This window comes from Lynx rufus, unplaced genomic scaffold (genome assembly GCF_022079265.1).
Source record: "Lynx rufus isolate CCGP_SWC_20201006 ecotype Redwood Valley unplaced genomic scaffold, mLynRuf1.p SCAF_6, whole genome shotgun sequence".
Lineage (NCBI taxonomy): Eukaryota > Metazoa > Chordata > Mammalia > Carnivora > Felidae > Lynx > Lynx rufus.
Window position 1 is genome coordinate 14,442,588 of NW_025814878.1, and position 19,843 is coordinate 14,462,430.

The window sequence follows — 19,843 nt, forward strand, 5'->3', positions numbered from 1 at the left end:
GGAAGGCCTGCTTCAGTACAATACATGTAGTTTTTCTCTCCTCTTAAACTACTCACTTTTCCTGAGAAGCCTTTTAAAATAACTTTTCTGACAGAGATAAGGTTCATCCATACCTAGATAGCAGCTGCTTTCTAGAAGCAATAGCAAAGGTGCACTTGCAGAACTCTCTTCTGCCTTTTTATTAAATCCACCAATCACTCCCATCACTTGCTTCAAGCGGAGTACCGCCCCTTCAGCGGGGAGCTCCGCCCACATCTAATATCTGCTTAGAGCCTCGCCTCCTCCTTAGAGGTTCCAGCCAATCCTGTACTCCTAATATCTTGGGGCAAAGCTATCGCGAGATCCCAACGTATCCTCTGCGAGACTTTAACCGTGTGGACTTGCGCAGAAGCGACGTATGAAGCTATGGCTGGAGAAAAGGGGCGGGGCGCTCCGACGTGCGCGTTCACCTTGACCCTACGCTCCAGCGCGCACCCGGTAGCTGGGAGCTCTGGTTTCTGGGCCCCCCGGGAACCCCAACACAAACCAGCGTAAAGCGCGCGTGCCCATCTCAGACGGGTGTTCGGTGGGTGGTGAATGCTTGCCCGGGACTTGTGGGGGGCTTTAGTGGAGCCCCGAGCCTTGGTGCAGAGAGTCTCAAGAGGCTTGGAGAACCAGGTAGGCTCTTGGGTGGTGGGGGGTCAGGGGTCAGAGGTTGGGGACGGGAAGACGTCTCCAAACGAAGACGGAGGTCCCTGGGAGAGACGAAGTGGTTGTCTGGAGTCTAGGAAGCTAAAGGGCTGAGAGAGAACCGCAGCGCGAGTCTCCCCGACCCTTTCCCATCCCAGACTTGGGGGCCTCTGGACCGCCACGGGCCCCCCGGGAGAAGGTAGGGCCGTGGGAAAGGAGGCTGTGCTTCTCCCCGGGGGCTGGGGCCAGCGGTGTTTAGATCGAGCGCCCGAGGGGCTGTCGCGCTCCTCGGCCTCGCGGTAGCTTGTTTGCCGGGCCTGCTGGGAGCGATCTGGCGCTGACAGCCCAGCTTTGATTCCTTGAACCGCTTTTGAGTTTTGGAGGAAAACGGAGTAGGTATCGCCATTCCTAACACAAACGCCCCTGGAGACTGCAACTGGGCAGCTGACTACCTAGCTTCTAGGTGCGCGGGGTTGTAATGTGGTAAACGGGAGGCGAGGCTTCTAAGTTAGTCTGAAAGTTCTCAGCTACCTTTAGAGTCAGATTAATTACATTCGCACTCACAACCACCCTTGTACGTTGTACATTTTGGCTCCGTGGTCGCTGCTAGGTTTATGAACAGAGATTTGTTATCTGATGATTGACTGTCATTGTCAGATATACAGTGTTTTAAAATAATGGCATTAATCTCGTGACTTTTTTCTAAGTGACTGGACATTAGCCAGGAGTTAGAAATCCTAGATGTTGGTTTATGATCAGAAACCATGCTGGAAGCTGAGTACTATTGAGCATTAGCGAGATAAGTGTGCCTGTACTGGATAACCTGCTCTTTCTAGAGCTTCCCAGGTCGAGTTAACCAATAAGCTAACAGTTGAGAATAAAATAGTTTACTTTTGAAAGATGCTATTGTGTATATGTTCTCTTTTTGCCCAAGCCTAAAAGAACTGCACTTGTAGAATTATTAAAACAAATCTTTTATTAAGAGTTCAGCCTACAAAGATTTGTGGGAACAGAATGTGCTGGTGAAAAAGCTTCTTACCGGGGCATTTTTTAAGTTTATGTGACATATATTTTGGGGTTCGGTAGATTAAAATACTCTCATCTTGTTGGAGTTATAACTACAGAAGGATCGTGGTAATGCTAGATCATTAAGAGCTTTTCACTAATCAGCAATGATTGGGCTTTGCTTACGTAAGGCTTACCTTGGGCAGCAGGGTGACAGATGTATACTTTTTGCTCCTAATAGCCTAAACCTGGGTCTACCACGGATTTGTCGTAATTTAGGATTTGTAGGTGTCTTTTAATAGAGAGATAATAATTCGGAGAGGAAAAAAATCTGAATTTAAGTTTAATTGGTAATTGTTTGTTACAATGTCATAGTAACTGAACATTTTATGCTTATTTTTCTAACAGCTGTCTTTGTTTTCTGTCGAAGATATGGGTCAGTTTTCTCTGTCTCATTCAGGGCCAGAAATAGTAAAGAATAGTTTCACACTACCTATAATCTTCTAGAATGTGGTTAAGAGACTCTTGTCCAAAAAGAAACATGGCACTTTAAAAAGAGGGAGGATATTCGTATTCAGGGAGTTCAAGATAACTTGTTTCACCTGATTTTGGAATATCATTTCCATTCTGGCACTGACCTGGCATTGGGTGTACAATGGGGAATAGGATACTGTTTCTGCCCAGCTTTCAAGTCCTTCAAGCTAGAGCACTGTAGCAGTTGGGATCAAGGAGGAGAGGCCCTTAACTCAGCATGCCTACTCATGGAAAGTTTTCTGGAGAAGATTGGGACAGCAACAGACAGAAAAGTGTAAAAGGGCATTTCAAGTAACAGGCTTTTTACATTTAAATGCAGGACTATTGTATAAAGCGTGGCCCGTATTTAAAAAACTGTATATAATGTTTTACCCAAACACTGATATTTAAGGGGAAGCGATAAGAAATACAATGACCAAAAATGCGATTCGTGTGGTATGAAGAAAACCAGAAGTATTTGGAATATGATTAGAGATTTATAGAATTTTACCAGTATTTGACTTCTTGGCTTCCAGTTAACATTATGGTTGTAAGTAGTTTCATCAAATAATATCTTCTTTGGTTCAAGAAATTATCCCTGGATAGAAATCCCTTAGAGGGGCGCCTGGGTGGCGCAGTCGGTTAAGCGTCCGACTTCAGCCAGGTCACGATCTCGCGGTCCGTGAGTTCGAGCCCCGCGTCGGGCTCTGGGCTGATGGCTCAGAGCCTGGAGCCTGTTTCTGATTCTGTGTCTCCCTCTCTCTCTGCCCCTCCCCCGTTCATGCTCTGTCTCTCTCTGTCCCAAAAATAAATAAACGTTGAAAAAAAAAAAAAAAGAAATCCCTTAGAAAAAGAGTCGACCAAAACAATTTTTTTTTTTTTTTTTTAAATCATGAATGTGTGCTGGGTTCTGGTTTAACGGGCTGGGATATACATGGGCATCAGTATTTTTTTTAAGTTCCCCAAATGATTCTAACGTGTAAAGTTTGAGACACACAGATCTATGGTCCCTGCCACATTAAAGTTGGATTATTGTAATATATAGCTTACAGTTCTGAGGGTGATGATAATAGCAGCTACCATTCACTGAATATATGCCAGATTTCCGTTAACTATACTGTTGCATTTACAGTATTTTTTTTACATTTATTTATTTATTTTGAGAGAGAGAGAATCGCAAGCAGGCTTTGCACTGCCAGTGCCAAGCCCAGTGTAGGGCTCAAATTCACAAACCACAAGATCGTAACCTGAGCCAAAATCAAGAGTGGGACGCTTAACCGACTAAGCCATCCAGGCACCCCAATATTATTTCTAAGCACAGTCCTATCATCCCCATTTTAGAAATGAGAAAACTGGCACAGAGCGGTTAGATAACTATTCCTCTGCCACACAGTCACTCTATGCCAAAGCTAGAATTAGACTCTCTTCTCCTGTAAGCCACATTGTTTTACAGATGTGAGACTCTATAGCCATTTGTTTTGGGGCTTTCAGGGTTAACAATTCCATAATTACCATGTTATTAATATTAGAGTTGGTGTCATAGATTGTGTAACCCCTACCTCGTATCCACACTCTTTGTCATGACCAGTTCTCCCCAGTAAAGAAGTATGGTATGTTTCCCCACCTCTTGACTTTGGGTCCATTCGTGTGTCTTGCTTTAGCTCGTGGAACCTTGTGCTTTTGCTATGACCACACTTTGAAGAGTACTTGTGTGTTTGGATTTACACTGTTACACCTCACCCGTGGCCTTATGCACATTTGTGGGTTGCTTTGCTGGTCCTAGGAGGATTCAAGCCGAGCTGAACTGCTCCTCCAGAAACCTAGCCTAGGTCAGCCAACCCTCAGCTAACCTGCAAATCTAAGAGAATAAGTGATTGCTCTCTCAAAGCATTGAGCTTTGAGATGGTGTGTTATACAGCATATTTGTGGTCATCGTTAACTAATAAGCTGATGAGCAGAACTTTTCAAAGTTCGAGAATGACCAAATTCCAGTATTCTAGCCTGTGTTCTGATGAGAATTGGGCAAAGATAAACACATAGGTTATTAGGGGCTTCCTGTATTGTTCTTCCAAGATAATAGAGGAGATATGATGCTTATAGTTAACCATAGTAAGAGACTGATTTTTAGTCTATTACCTGCACATTCATAAAGCAGTCACTAGCTAAGGAAATGGAATTCTCATGATTGACTTCGACCAACAATACTTGATAGCCTTTTTGCAGTTTTGTGAAGGTTTTATATTTGCCCTGTCCAGTGTAGTAGCCGCTAGTCACATATGGCTATTGAGCACTTAAAGTGTGGTTGGTGAGACTGAGCAGCTGAGTTTATGGTATTACTTAATTTTATTTAAAGTTAAAAAGCCACATGCAGCGTGGCTACTAAGAAAATAAATTTTATTCATTTATATTTTGTTAGTAAATTGCTCACTTTATGTAGATTTTTCAAGTTTATTAGAATAAAGCTGTTCTTAATAATCTCATAATTTTAAATCTTTCCTGTATTTACTTTTTGTGCTTTTAAAATCAGATTTATTAAGGGGTGACTGGGTGCCTTAATTGATTAAACTTCTGACTCTTGATTTTGGCTCAGGTCATGATCTCTTGGTTTTTCCTGAGTTTGAGCCCTGAGTCAGGCTCTGCACTGGTAAGGTAGAGCCTGCTTGGGATTCTCTCTCTTTCTCTTTCTCTCTCTCTCGTTCTCTCTCTCTCTCTCAAAATAAATAAACTTAAAAAAAAATAATGTAAGTGCAATAGTATGGTTAACAGAAATTTGGCATATATTCAATGAGTGGTAGCTCTCAGAAGTATAAATTATATATTACAGTAATCCAACTTTAATGTGGCAGGATGGGGACCAGAGATCTGAGGCACTTCCTAGCCTCTAGTAACCACTAACCTGCTTTCTATCAGTAGGTGTTTGCCTTTTCTAGAATTTCATGTAAATAGAATCCTACAGTATATGGTCTTACACATCTGACTTTCTTTGCTTAGCATGATGCTTTAAAAATTCATCTATGTTTTATCAGTAGTTGATCACAGAGTAGTATTCCACCGGTTTATCCATTTACCACGTAATGGACAATTGTGTCGTTTCCAATATTGACTGCTAATAATTGACTGCTATTAACATTCAAATTTAAATCTCTTTTGTGAATCTGTGTTTTTAATTCTCTTTGGTAGATATCGAGGGGCAGGATTACGAGACTGCGCAGAACGTTTGTGTTTAATTTTATAAGAAATTGACAAATTTGTCCTTTTAGAATGTTTGAGAGTTCAGTTCTGGCTGCTGTACATCCTGTCTTTTAAATTTTAACCATTCTAGTGGATACATAGTTTCCTATTGTGGTTTGTAGGTTGAATTTGCATTGGCTTAATGACATGATGGTGAAGATGTTTTCATGTACTTATTTGCCACTTGTAGATCATCTTTGGTGAAGTGTGTGTCATTTTTTCATAAGGTTGTCTTATTGCTGATTTGTAAAAGTTCTTTTTATATTCCACATACAAATCCTTCATCAGATAGTGTTTTACAGATACTGTGCCCTGTCTGGCTCCCCTCTCATTTTTATAACAGTATCTTTTGAAGTGCCAAAGTATATAATTTTGTTGAAACTTACTTTATCAATTTTTTTATATTCTCTGCTTTTTGTAACCTATTTAAATTAATTTTTTTTTTTTTGCCTAATCTAATGTCACTTAGATTTTCTCCTGTTTTCTTCTAGAAGTTTTATAGTTTTAGCTTTTGTAGTTCAGTTTTTGATGTATTTCAAGTTAATTTTTACATGTGGTATAAGGTAAAGGTCCAGGTTCATTTTTTTTTTTTTTTTTTTTTTTTGCATATGGCTGTTTATTGAAAAGGATACTTTTTGCCTGTTGACTGCCTTTGAGTTTCTTTCAAAAATCATTGACCATATGTGTTTCGGTCTATTCCAGAACACTTTATTTTGTTACATTGTTCTATATATCTATCATATACTATTACCATACTGTTTTGATTACCATGACTGTGTACCGTTACCACACTGTTTTGATTACCATCATTGTAAGTCCTGGAGTCAGTGTAAGTCTTTCAACTTTATTCTTTTTCAAAATTATTTTGACTTTTCTAAATCTTGGGCATTTTAATATAAATTTTGGAATCACTTGTCAGTTTCTGCAAAAATTAAAAAATAAAAAAATAAAAAGCCTATTGGGATTTTGAATGGGATTACTTTGTGGATCAGTATCTAGGAATTGACATCTTGAGTCTTCCAGTCCATAAACATTCCAAATTGAAAATATTTCTGAAACTATCCTGAAGCCAAATTTTAATTGTTTATACATCCTTTTTTTTTTCCCAACTACATTGTTGGAATAGGTGGAATAGGCATCAGCCATCATTACAACTTTATGATTTAATCTCTGTGAGTTGGTTTGTGTTTCATATAGGAATTGGCTATTATTTTGGGAAAAGTTTAGTTTGGGCCTACATAATACAGGCTGCTGTCAGACCAGTTCCTCTTCTCAGATGACAAAGCTTTCTTTTTCTTTTTCTTCCTACATTTTTTTTTCTCTTCTTCCTTTATTGTCTCTGCTCCATTTCCCCTGGTTGCCATCACCACCTTATTCCTTCCCAGCTATTCCTGTTACCTTTTTATCTGCTGATCCACAAAAAGAAATACATTCTGGATTTTCATCTTCCTCTTTTAAAAGAGAAAATATTTTTTCGGAATTTTTAAAAAATCTATAAACTCCTTGGAATTATAAAACAAAAATGAACTTTTGTTGTGATGATTATGAGTTCAGATGTTACTAAAACTCTTCAACTATGCATTTCCAGGATATTTGAGAGATTTACCTTACTGTCTTACTGCTCATTAAATGTATTTTATTTTATGCAGCATGTTAACTTTATTAAATGTATTCATTAAAGTACTGTTATGACCATTAGAATTTCTATGATGCGTGAGATTATGGTCAGTGTGGTCCTTACCTGTATTTGACTTATTTAAAAAAAAATTATCCATTGCTTTATCTCTCCGAAGAGTTCATATTGTGTATGTGGGCTGTTAGTTTGTGGTGAATTCTTCATCTGGGAGCACTTTATTACTAAAATCCTCTGTTGGAATGCTTACTTGTTGCCTTTGTCTTCTAGAGTTCACAGTTGCCAACCAAGAAAACTTGAAAATGAGCAGCCGACGGAAACGTGCTCCCCCAGTGAGAGTTGATGAAGCAAAGCAACAGCAGCTTCGCTGGAATATGCATGAAGACAGAAGGAATGAGCCTCTCATCCTAACTGATGAGGAGCACCCCTGCTCGGGTTCAGATTTCTCTTCTGCTGACTGCATCATCCTCGGTGATAGCCTACAAGAAGAAGTGGCTCACAGAGATAAGAAGAGGTGTTTGGAAGCAGTGAGCATCGCAAAATCGGTTGATAAAGAAGAGACCGGTGGCATTCTTTCTCCTCTGTCTGTAAAGCTGAATATTGTGATTTCTCCCTATCACTTTGATAATTCTTGGAGGGCATTTCTAGGAGAATTCACTCTTCAGCTCCTTCCCGAACAGAGTTTAACTGAAGATTTTTCAGAAAGGAGTTTTACACTGATGAGTTCAGAGTCAAGCGGTCAGTTCCTGATTTATGTTAATTCAGAAAGCGAAGATGCAGAGAAACAAGAAAAAGGACTCAACGAGCCAGTCAGTATTTGTGATAAGGGTATTCGAGTGGAATCATCTTTCAGTGGTGAAATGCTTGAAGATTTGGGGTGGCTACAAAAGAAGAGAAGAATAAAACTTTACCAAAAACCAGAAGGGAATCACATTATTAAGGTACTCAATTTCTGTGGTATCTTTTAAGGTTCTTCTGCATTGGGCAGTCCCATTTTGAAGTTAACGTAGAAGGAAGGTGTAAAAAGCCAGCAATAAGCCTTTCATCATTAAGTTTCAAAGTGTACTTTATTTTGGGCTTTCAGTAGCTATAAGAAATATATACTTATAGCTGATCGTTTCCAGGCTGTCCTTCTTCAAGACATCCCGGATTCCTCCCTTCCAGTTCTACTCTCAGTGTCTTCTTTTGGTCTTCCTCATCACTCCCTCTTCCTGTAGCCGTTCTTGATTGCCCTGCTGGCCTTTTCAACTCCATCTGCTTTGTCTCTGGGATGGTATAATATGAATGAAATGAAATTCTGTTCTTTACTGCCTACAGAATTAAGTGTAATCTTGTATGTAACTCCTTTCTTTGATAGACCCTTGTGTACTCTCCAGCCTTATCCTTTATCACTCTGGTTTTTATTTTGTTCCAGAAATTCCGAATTGATTTGTGTCCTGCACATTTTCTGGCTCTATTTCTGCATCTGTGCTTTTGCTTTCACACTTCCCTCGGCCTGGGTTGTTCCCTTCCTGTTCCCTAATAACTCCTGGACATTCTTTAATATTCGGCTCAGAGTTTACTTCTCGAGGGAGATCTTTTCTTAAACTTCATGGATGGTATTACATGCCCTTCCTCCACAACACTGTACAGATGTTTATTTTTGCCTTGGCCACTTGTAGTGTACTTAGATTTAAAATTTTTCTCCTTCAGTAGACTATGAAGTCATTTTATCTTCACAGCCTAGTAAAATGCCCCATACTGAACAGATTTTCAGCAAATGAATGAGTAAATTTGTAATTCATTTCAGGCTCTTCTATTTACTAGCCAAGTAACTTTACGTGAATCATTTAATTTCAGCATCTTTCTGTATAAAATGTAAATAATAATCATTCCTTTTACCTCATACAATTGTGTTGGCAATCCGGTGAGACAATGTAAGTAGACGTACTTTATAAACTGTGAAGCAGGTTAATATGCCTTCATGCCAAAACTTGAAAGGATAAGAAATTCTAAAATGTTAAGTTCAGGGACACCTGGGTGGCTTAGTCAGTTAAGTGTCCGACTTCAGCTCAGATCATGATCTGATGGTTCACGTGTTCAAGCCCTGTGTAAGGCTGTGCGCTGACAACTCAGAACCTATAGCCTGCTTCGGATTCTGTGTCTCCCTCTCTCTCTGCTCCTCCCCCACTTGCATGAGCTTGCTCTCTCTCTCTCTGTCTCTCAAAAATAAATGAACATAAAGATTAAAATTATTAAATTCACCTTTGTTCGATTGAAAACTATGTCTTTTGTGTCTTTCTCACATTAAAAAACAATTGTATTGTAGCCCTATCTGTAGTTTCAGAATTGACAAAAGAAAAGGAAAAAAGTTGGAAGCATTAGATTGTAATTAATTCTTCCCTGGACAATGAAACTTTGCAACCACGTATTCCCTCTCCTGGTTGATCATGAAAGCCCAAATTGTGGCTCGGTGATAGGAAGTATGTAAGAATTCATGGCTTGTTTATCTGTGTTCTGTCTATGTTCCCCATAGACTTGATCTCTTCTGTCTTCTTATCCCAATTTGTATAAATATTTAAACATTTCTTGCTGCTATCGTAAGCTAACTTTAGGTGTATACAAGGCAGAGTACAAATATATACAAAAATACATTCTTTGTTACTTATTCCCATATAATGCTGGTTTGGATTCTTGTTCTTTAGTAAAAGAATATGAGACTCTGCATGATTATGGAATCAGGTCCAGGATAATTTAGGGAAAAGAAAGAAAATGCATTTAGTGAGTATATACCATTAGGAAGTTTAAAACTGTATTACCTAGGCTATCTCATAATAGTCTTCTCTCCATTTTGCAAATGACAGTGCTTGGGTCAAAATAAATCGATTACTTTGCCTGGTTTTTTTTAGCTCCTAAATACCAGTGCTAGTATTCAACGTCAAGTCTTTTGACTATGGAACTTCATGCTGCATTGTTTTACCAGAATTAAGCTATCTTACATCAATCAAGATCTGTTTTCCTATACATTGTAGTGTTTGATCTAGTAATGGCAATTCCCACACCAAACTGTGCTTAAGAATCCTGGCATGTGCATCAGAATCTTCTGGGGCAATCTGCATTTTTAACCAATGTAACTGATTATTCTGATACTCATCAAATTTGGAAATCTTTCGCTTGGTAGGTGGAATTGGTGTTCTTATCACCTTATCTCAGGTTTGGTTCCAGGTTGGGAAGTATTTTTTTCTAGCAACTTGAATGGTGCCTTATACATAGTAGGCACTGCATTTGTACAATGAATTTGTTATTGAAAGTAAAAATTTGTGACGGAGATTTGGTGGGTATATATTTAACGATTGTGGGGCATATACTGTGAATACCTTTAAAAACAGTATTAAAAAACTTTTTTTAATGTCCTCATGAAGAATGTAATAGTACAATTAACACTATTTTTGTGTTGATTAATCCTTTGTAGGTTGGAATTTATCTTTTGGAAGGTGGCCTAGCAAAACTAGACTTTTTGAGTGATGCAAATTCAAGAATGAAGAAGTTTAATCAGCTTATGAAAAGAGTGATGGAAAAGTTGTACAATTTTATTATTCCAGGTAAACTTAAAAGTTGCTATTACTTAGGACACCTGGGGCTCAGTCAGTTGAGTGTCCAACTCTGGATTTTGGCTCAGGTCATGATCTCATGGTTCTCAAGATCAAGCCCCACCATAGGGCTCTGCACTGACAATGCAGAGCCTGCTTGGGATTTCCTCTCCCTCTCTCTCTCTACCCTTCCCATGCTTGTGCATGTGCACACGTGCTCTCTTTCTCTCTCTCTCAAAATAAATAAATAAACTTAAAAAATTTGACACTACTTGAGAGTTGTGGGTTTTTCCCAAGTCCTATACATAATAATCAGAAAAACTATAAAACCATCATAAAATTAAACAGCCTCTATAAAATCACTGTGTGACAAAATTACACGTATCTGAAATGCCCCCACTAATTTGTGTCTTTATTTGCTAAATACCGTGCTTAGCCCAGACTAGGTTCTCAAGAAATGTTTGCAGAGTCCATAGAGTCGAAAGGGATCTGAGCTGATTGGAATTTTTGCATTATTCTTGTGCTTTTATTTTGTTATGGCCAGAGATTCTTGGCTGGCCTTATTCCACCTGTCCTTTGCAGTCTGACAAATAATCTCAAGAGCCTGCTTCCCATAAAGACCAGTTAACTTTGCTACTGTTTCTTGCCAAGATGTTGCATCCTTGGTCAGGACTGCAGCTTCAGAGTTGTCTGCCATTGGTTCCCAAGGGGAGAGTGTGGATGGCTTGGTGCAGCCCATCAACACTACTGGAAAAACGGCTCAAATTCTCCAAGCCCTGCTCATGGTGGGTCAGCATTATTTCAGATGCAAATTGTAGAACATACTGGAATATTTGGGAAATCCCTTTCTAAGCTTGACTGTTGAGTTGTTTCTGCAGTACATTCTTTGCAAAGCTTCATAATACTAATGAAAGTAGGGGCGCCTGGCTGGCTCAGTCAATAGAGCCTGCAACTCTTGATCTCAGGGTCATGAATTCAAGCCCAGTATTGGGGGTGAAGCCTACGTAATTAAAAAAATAATAAATTACTAATAAAAGTAAATCATTTTGCATGTTGAAGACTTTAAAAGGAGGACAGTCTCTGGTTTCATGATTGGAAGGGATGCTTTTAAGTACATCTAGAATTTTTAAGGGTACGGTAAGAATTATTCTGCTTTTTTAAAAATACTACAAGTTGAACTGTTCAAAGGAAAACATCAAAGGATTTCAAAGGAAAACTTCCAATTTAGTTATCAATACTAGATTACACAAGAATAGTAAGAGTAAATCTCACATGGAATATTTTTTATTGAAAAAAGTAAATTAAGTATTTTGTGGTACAATCTTCATTCTAGGGCATATGAGGTATGTTCTTTAAAAGTGTATAGGTCTTTTTGAAAGAGTTCAGAAATAAATCATAAGCTAAAATGGGTTTGTACATTTATTCAAGATTTTGAGGGTTCTTTTTTTCATGTTCTAGTAGGCACAAAAGTCTCACAGGGCAGTTGTGCCCAACAAATGAATCTGATGTCATTACAAATTTGTATTAATGGCTTACGCCCTTCTCTCTTAGTTGGCTCCTGCTGCTACCAAATGCCTGTCCTTTTTTAGCATAAGAAATAAAATGGGAACCCTTGTCTTACTAGACAGAAAAATTATGTCTGCATATGGAGTTTTTTTATGTCAAGATGTAAAAGTGAAATAGATTATCCTTTTATAAACTGTAAAAGATATTCACATTCAAATGTTTATTAAATATCTGCACTGAGCAAAGCGTATGCCAGCTACTCTGAGGAGATATAAAAACAAAAGACAGCCTTTGCATTACAGTTCAGTGCACAAGGAAAGAATACACATAAATGATTGCACTACCAGACAGATTGCAATATATTGCTATATCCAAATAGAAGGGTATTACATGAACACAGGGGAAAACATTAATTCTAACCAGGGACAACAAAAGAAAATGCCATGGAAAAAGTTGAACTATCTTGAAGGATAGATGGTTGGTTTTCGATCAGTGAAGAATTAACGATAGGGCCTTCTAGTCCCAAAACACACTGAGCAGGACCCCAGAGTTTGGAAAATGCATAGTATGTTCTTAGAATAAGAATTGCTTATAGTTATAAAAAGTGGGTTGTTTTGAGTACATTTGTTGTTGGATGTACAGATGTGTTGGAAGAGGATGAAGAAGATTCAGAGAGTGAGCCAGAGGGACAGGACATCGATGAGCTCTATCAGTTTGTGAAGCAGACACATCAGCAAGAAACGCAGTCCATCCAAGTGGATGTCCAGCATCCTGCGTTGATTCCTGTGCTGAGACCATACCAAAGAGAGGCTGTCAATTGGATGCTACAACAAGAGCATTTCAGAAGCGCTCCTGCTAGTGGCAAGTATAAGATGCTCAAAGACAAATTGATCTGAGGGATTTCATGAAAGATAATTAGGAATTAATTATAATTGAATGAATTTTCCTGTGAACAAAATGGTAGTCTAAGAAATTCTTTAAAATTGAAAGGCAGAGGGGCGCCTGGGTGGGGCAGTCGGTTAGGCGTCCGACTTCAGCCAGGTCACGATCTCGCGGTCCGGGAGTTCGAGCCCCGCGTCAGGCTCTGGGCTGATGGCTCAGAGCCTGGAGCCTGTTTCCGATTCTGTGTCTCCCTCTCTCTCTGCCCCTCCCCCGTTCATGCTCTGTCTCTCTCTGTCCCAAAAATAAATAAACGTTGAAAAAAAAAATTAAAAAAAAAAAAAAAATTGAAAGGCAGAGAAATTCATTTGTAAGTTCCCTCAACTATAAGCGTTTAAACTAATTTTTCCTGCCGAATAAAGACTGCCTTGATTGGCATTTTTTAAAACCAATACATTTTTTACATGCCTTTCTAACTAAGAATTGCTTTTGGAACATGATCAAATGGGAATCTTGCTAATCATCTGCGAGAGGCTTCACAATTTAATGATGAATATTAGCAACAGAAAGCAAATTTACAGAAGTGGGAGACTGGTGTGTGACTAATTCTCCTAGGTTTGCATTTATTTTCTTTACTCCACAAAATAAATAATAAAATAAGATGTTATCTATTAAGTGTTTTTGTGAAAGTAAGTTTATCGGAGTCATTTATGCCTTTTTATCACTATCTTTAAAGGAATGGGCAGAAGATGAGATTTTTGCATGATTCTAGGAAGTGAAGTGTTGACCATTTCTCTTCCATTCCGTATAGATTTATTTTAATGAGGTATAGCTCTTACTTGTTTCTCCCATAGATTCCAGTTTATACTTTTTTAATCCAGCAAACATCACTTTTTAATTTTTAATTTTAGAAAATATTCATTTATAACCAACATTATTTCTTCCTACTTCTCATCCGTACTCTAAATTATATTGAAGTAATAATTTCACATATCATGTAATTTAATCTGGTAATGTCACAGTTTATTTCAATGAAAGAAAGGGTTGCTTTAAACAGATATAAAATATATATGTTATGATGGATTTTTAAACCCAATAATTCTTTAATACTGCCAAATCTCTCTCCTCTCTTCCTTCTTTTTTTCTCCCTTTCTCTCTCTCTGTTTCTCTTTCTGTCTTGCAGTTGATTCAGATTTGAAACCAAATAGCATTCATACATTGGAATTGTTGTCACTTAAGTTTCTTTAATCCATAGATTTTATCTCTTCACATTCTGTATTTTTTTCTTATAATTTATTCATTGAGGAAATTGTTAGCTCTGTAGTTTCCTACAGACTGGATTATTTTTTCTCCAAAATGCAGTAACTTTTCTTTACATAATTCTATTAAGGTATAACTTACTTAGGGTAAAATGCACAGCTCTTAAGGGCACAATTTGATATATTAGGCTAAATCTATGCATCTGTGTTACCAATGACCCAATTAAGACATAGAACTAGATTTTCTCAGAAGGTACTAGCCACACGTGCCTCTTGAGACTTCAAATGACTGCCCAGATTATGTGTTGTAAGTTTAGAATATATACCAGATTTCAAATAGTACAAAAAAAGAGGCCAAGTATCTCGTTCATAATTTTATATTGATTACATATGGAAATGATAAGGTTTTGTTTATGTTAAGCTAAATAAAATTGTTAAAATTGATTTTGTCTTTTTATATCTATGATACAGTGCTAACATGAAATATTTCCCTCACCTCAGAAAGTTCCCTCATGGCCCAGTCAATTCTCCTACTTCAACCCCTTCAGGAGGCAACTACTGCCACCATAAGTTAGTTTTGCCTGTTTTTGAAACAATTAATAGAATGGCAAAACGCGGACACTTGAGGCGGGGGAGAAGTTGGCCTCTTTGAACATAATGTTTTTTGAGATTCATCCATGCCGCATATAGCAGTATTTCATTCTTTTTTATCCACAGAATGGATTTTGTTGATTAAATCCTATGTGCCATTTAGTAGTTATGTTCCCTGTGGTTCCCATAAATTGAAGCTTTTTAATCTCTTATTTTTTTTTCATCTTATAAACCCTATGTATCTATATTCCTACTTCACCTGTTAATCCCTAAAGCAGGCAGCAAAATTACTTGCCATTTCACTGGTAGATACAGACATTCTTCCTAATTTGGAAGTTGGTTTAAACAACTTAAAATATTAAGGGAAAGAAATATGGAAGACTCTGGTTGAAATACACTCAATACTTCAGTGTTTAAGATATTTTTTCGTCAGTTAAATAAGATTTTCCTCCTGCTATCAGACCCCTCTAAAAGGTTAGGTCTGATTTGAGTTAATGTATTAGCCCACAAGCATATGTCTGTTGAGTTATTTAAAGATTTTCGGCAACTTTTTGAAGGAATTATAGAGGATAAGCTATTTTCCTTCATTGGGTAGGAGTTGTTTTTCTGTATTCATTTTCTTTTCCTGTTAATTCTCTGTGATATGCTGTACTTCGTTTTTCTGCATAACACTTATGTGGAAAATATTGGTGCCCAAAGCAAAGGAAGAATAATTACAAGAATAGTATCTGAAAAAAAGAATGAGATCCTAGCCTTTTTCCATGTGTATGTGGCTTCCCGGAGTATTTTGACTATTAACTTATTTTTATTTTAACGTGATTTTCTGGCAGAAAGGAAAACAAACAAAAACTTGTTCTTATGTTTTTCTTTAGAAAATACCCTGCATTTCTTATGGCGAGAGATTGTCACATCTGAGGGTTTGAAACTCTACTACAATCCGTACACAGGCTGGTAAGGCAAACTTTATGTGCTAGGTGTTAAAAGTAAATGTTACAAAAACCTGTATGACATTGGTCGCATATGTCTTTAGCCTTGGCAGTACCTTAGGAAGGAATACTAAGTCGAAGTCTTACTAGACTTTATATTTTTATCATTTTTATAGGTAAGACAAATATGAAATTAATAGTACTTGTCATTTTCTATAATGAATGGAAAATAATGGATTTAAGAAGCTTAGTTACTCATATTTAAAGAGATTATAATTTTAAATAAAAATGTCATCTTTCTATGGACCAGTTCTCATATTTTCATTAGATTTGTTAATTTCTATTATTAAAGTCATAGGAATCATTAAACATAGCAACATCATAGGTGAATCAGTAGTTATTATCCTCGTTTTTTTCTTCACAGACACAGAAAGAAGGCAGACACACCTCCTTTTATTTAAAGAAGAGAAAAGAACGATGTTATTTACCAGTACCACTCCTGTTTCTGCAGACTCACTTGTCAGCTCAGGCAGTTTTTTGATTATCATGGTTCTTTATTCAGTGACCTAGCATTTCAGATTGTTTCACACTAAAATGTAGTTTAAAAAAACTTTGACTTTTATGGATTTCTTCCAGTTTTCTTTAGGAATAGTATAATTTTTACTTGCCTTCCTGTGATATGTTTTTCTTGTTTTTTCCTTCAGCATCATCCGTGATTACCCAAATGCTGGGCCACAGTTGCTTGGCGGAATCTTAGCAGATGAGATGGGTCTTGGAAAGACAGTGGAGGTTTTGGCTCTGATTCTGACACATACCCGACAAGATGTCAAACAAGATGCTCTCACTCTTCCTGAGGTAGGAGTAGTACCATAGGGCCAAGAAAGCAGGGGACATATGTTCTCAAAAAGCATCATATATTGAACATTTGCTTGGCACTTAAGCCAACACTTTTAGTCTCCTCTGAGGCTAATTAATTGTACTAGTTATTAGTTAACCTCAAGTGGGCACAGAGAATAGGATGTTTGTGACCTGGCAGGGTTTTTGTTAAGTGATGTTGGCCAACTAGGAAAGGGGATACGCTGTCACCAAGATTCCTTCTCGTTGGCAGAGAAACTCATAGGAAAGTACTGTTACTCCCTCAAATGTTTTGTCACTACTACAAGCCTCCATATTACCAGTAAATATTTTTGAAAGTAACTTTTTTTAATTGTACAAATCTCAGATATTTAAGTCATAGAATCTAATACTTCAAACTTTGTTAAAGGCTAAATAGCTTTGTAATTAGATTGCTAAATGAATCAAACTCTGAGTCCTTGTTCTAAAATATATAATTGTGTTTAGAAATACAAATTTTAGAGTTTATGGAGGAAAAAAAGAAACAGCTCCACTGAAGCACGTGCAGCTCATAGTTCATAATTTCCGGTAGTAAAACCTAAAATCAACACACTAGGTAAGAGTATCATTACATGTAGGGCTCACTGTGCCCACAACTTTAGGGATAATGTGATCTTCTGATAGGGTCAAGTTTGCAAAGTTAACCTCGTAGATTTGAGTAGGGAATAGAAAATATCTATTTCGTTGTTAAAAAACAAATGAGTTGGAATATATAGTTTTACAGTAACTTTTTTTTGTTTTAATGTTTATTTATTTTTGAGAGAGAAACAGTGCAGGCAAGGCAGGGGCAGAGAGAGGGGAACAAAGGATCCAAAGCAGTGTCTATGCTGACAGCAGCAGATGATGGGGGGCTCGAACTCATGAACTGCAAGCTCATGACCTGAGTTGGACACTCAACCAACTGAGCCACTCAGGTGCCCCAGTGTTACAGTAACTTCTATATTAACTATATGATTTAACTCTCGGTAACTTCTATGTTAATTCCATATTTAAACAAGCCTTTGAAAGTTAATTTCAGAAGGGGCACCTGGGTGGCTCAGTCTGTTAAGTGTCTGACTTCGGCTTGGGTCATGATCTCACGGTTTGTGGGTTTGAGCCCCCCATCAGGCTCTGTGCTGACAGCTTTGAGCCTGGAGCTTGCTTCAGATTCTGTGCCTCCCTGTCTCTCTGCCCACTCACACTCTGTCTCTCTCTCCCTCTCAAAAATAAATAAAGATTAAAAAAAAAAATTTTTTTTAAGTTAATTTCAGAAGTTTCACACTTAACATTTAGGTAATTTAAGATAATATGCACAGTTTTCAAGTGATAGCTAGCGGTAGCCCTGATATAAAACATAAGGTTTGTATATATGAATAGCATATTTAGCTCTTTCTTTCATCATTTTTTTACAACTCTTTTGCATCTCCTAATAGAAGGGTTAATTTTAACAAGCAGCTCCAATTACTGAAAGCAAAGCACTGGGTAACTGTTGAATGTTGTTTATATCAGGGAAAAGTGGTGAATTATTTCATTCCATCACATCAGTCTGGAGGAAAAGTAAAAAACACAGAAACCCCAAATACGGAATTTGAACCAAAAGAAAAAGTTCAGTGTCCCCGTAAGTATGAAATCTCTGAAAGAAAATACCTTTGTACAGTCATCTTTGTCATAGTTCTTGCATTTCTTACAGGGAGAGATCTTGTAGTTGTTATGAATAATTGTTTTCATGGTTTATACTTTGTATAAATGGGATCAACTACAAGTCATATTACCTTAACAAAAGTAAAGATTTATTCTTTCATTTGATTGATTCATTCTTTCTTGGTATAGATCTTGTTCAGTCTGTTGCATTTAAATTTCTTGAGCTTACAGTTTACACCAGGCTTTGTTTATTCTCCAGCATAGCCACTTCAAATTCTGCTAACCAACAAATGTTTCCTTTACTGATGGTAGCATATACATGGACAATTGTGATAAGTTTTTTTTTCCCCGAATATAATTTTAAATGATAGTTGCTTTGGTAGATTAACAAATTAATGAGCAATTCTTCTTTAGGTTATTTCCATCATAGTATATTATTAATACATTGAGATAATTTTTATTACATATTCTTCAAAATGATATACAGACAACATATCTTCAATAAAAATCTTTTTTTTGTCTTAGTTCTCAGTGCATATTATTCTTAATATGTTTCTGTTTTTTTTCTAATTTCAATTATTCTAAGTTAGCATATCCTTTTGCATATAGCTACACGTGTGATGATCCTGACAGCTGTGAAAGAAATGAATGGAAAAAAAGGAGTTTCCATCCTTTCCATCTATAAGTATGTCAGTTCTATATATAGATATGATGTTCAGCGGAACAGGAGTCTTCTGAAACGGATGCTGAAATGTTTAATTTTTGAAGGTCTTGTGAAACAGATCAAAGGGCATGGTTTTTCTGGGACTTTTACATTGGGGAAGAATTACAAGGAAGAAGATACATATGATAAAACAAAAAAGCAGGTAACAGAACATTTATTAAGTTGCTCTGTGTGATGCCTTATAGAGGAAGTGGACAGATCCCACTTGACACTAAGGCTTTTAGAGACTGAAGATAAAAACCAAACTGGGAAAATCACATATGCCTGTATCATCTCTTTTCTACCTCCTGAGTAGTTTCATCAGAGTAGAAACTGTATTTTACTAGTCCCGGAGAAGAGTGCTTGGCACATAGCAAGTACTCAATAAATATTTGAATGAATTATTTTGGTGGGTTAAGCATATTAATTTTTTAATGTTTATTTATTATTATTGGGAAAGAGAGACAGAGCATGAGCATGGGAGGGGCAGAGAGAGAGGGAGACACAGAATCTGAAGCAGGCTCCAGTCTCTGAGCTGTTAGCACAGACCCTGATGTGGGGATCAAACTCACAAACTGTGAGATCATGACCTGAGACAAAGTCGGACACTTAACCAACAGCCACCCAGGCACCCCCCGGTGGGTTAAGCATATTACAGAGTTTAAAATAACACACAAAAAAATCTTTTTTTAAAAAAGAGAAAAAAGTAGGGGTGCCTGGGTGGCTAGTCAGTTGACTGCCTTACTCTTGATTTTGGCTCAGGTCTTGATCTCAAGGTTCATGCTCAAAGATCCAGCTCTGCATTGGGCTCTGCGCAGAAGCCTACTTGGGATTCTCTCTCACCT

The 19,843-nt window shown here is 37.5% G+C and overlaps 1 protein-coding gene across 2 annotated transcripts in view; it reads left to right on the plus strand.

Moving 5' to 3' along the window:
• The first annotated feature begins 482 nt into the window (after positions 1–482).
• Positions 483–19,843, plus strand: part of SHPRH (SNF2 histone linker PHD RING helicase) — a 96,119-nt gene continuing 76,758 nt past the window's right edge. For both annotated transcript variants that reach the window (XM_047101284.1, XM_047101285.1), the window contains exons 1-8: positions 483–657; positions 7,322–7,992; positions 10,503–10,632; positions 12,769–12,987; positions 15,728–15,806; positions 16,486–16,636; positions 18,164–18,272; positions 18,905–19,161. In XM_047101284.1, coding sequence (XP_046957240.1) covers positions 7,354–7,992; positions 10,503–10,632; positions 12,769–12,987; positions 15,728–15,806; positions 16,486–16,636; positions 18,164–18,272; positions 18,905–19,161 — 1,584 coding nt within the window. In that variant the 5' untranslated portion in view covers positions 483–657; positions 7,322–7,353. The remainder of the gene's footprint in view (positions 658–7,321; positions 7,993–10,502; positions 10,633–12,768; positions 12,988–15,727; positions 15,807–16,485; positions 16,637–18,163; positions 18,273–18,904; positions 19,162–19,843) is intronic.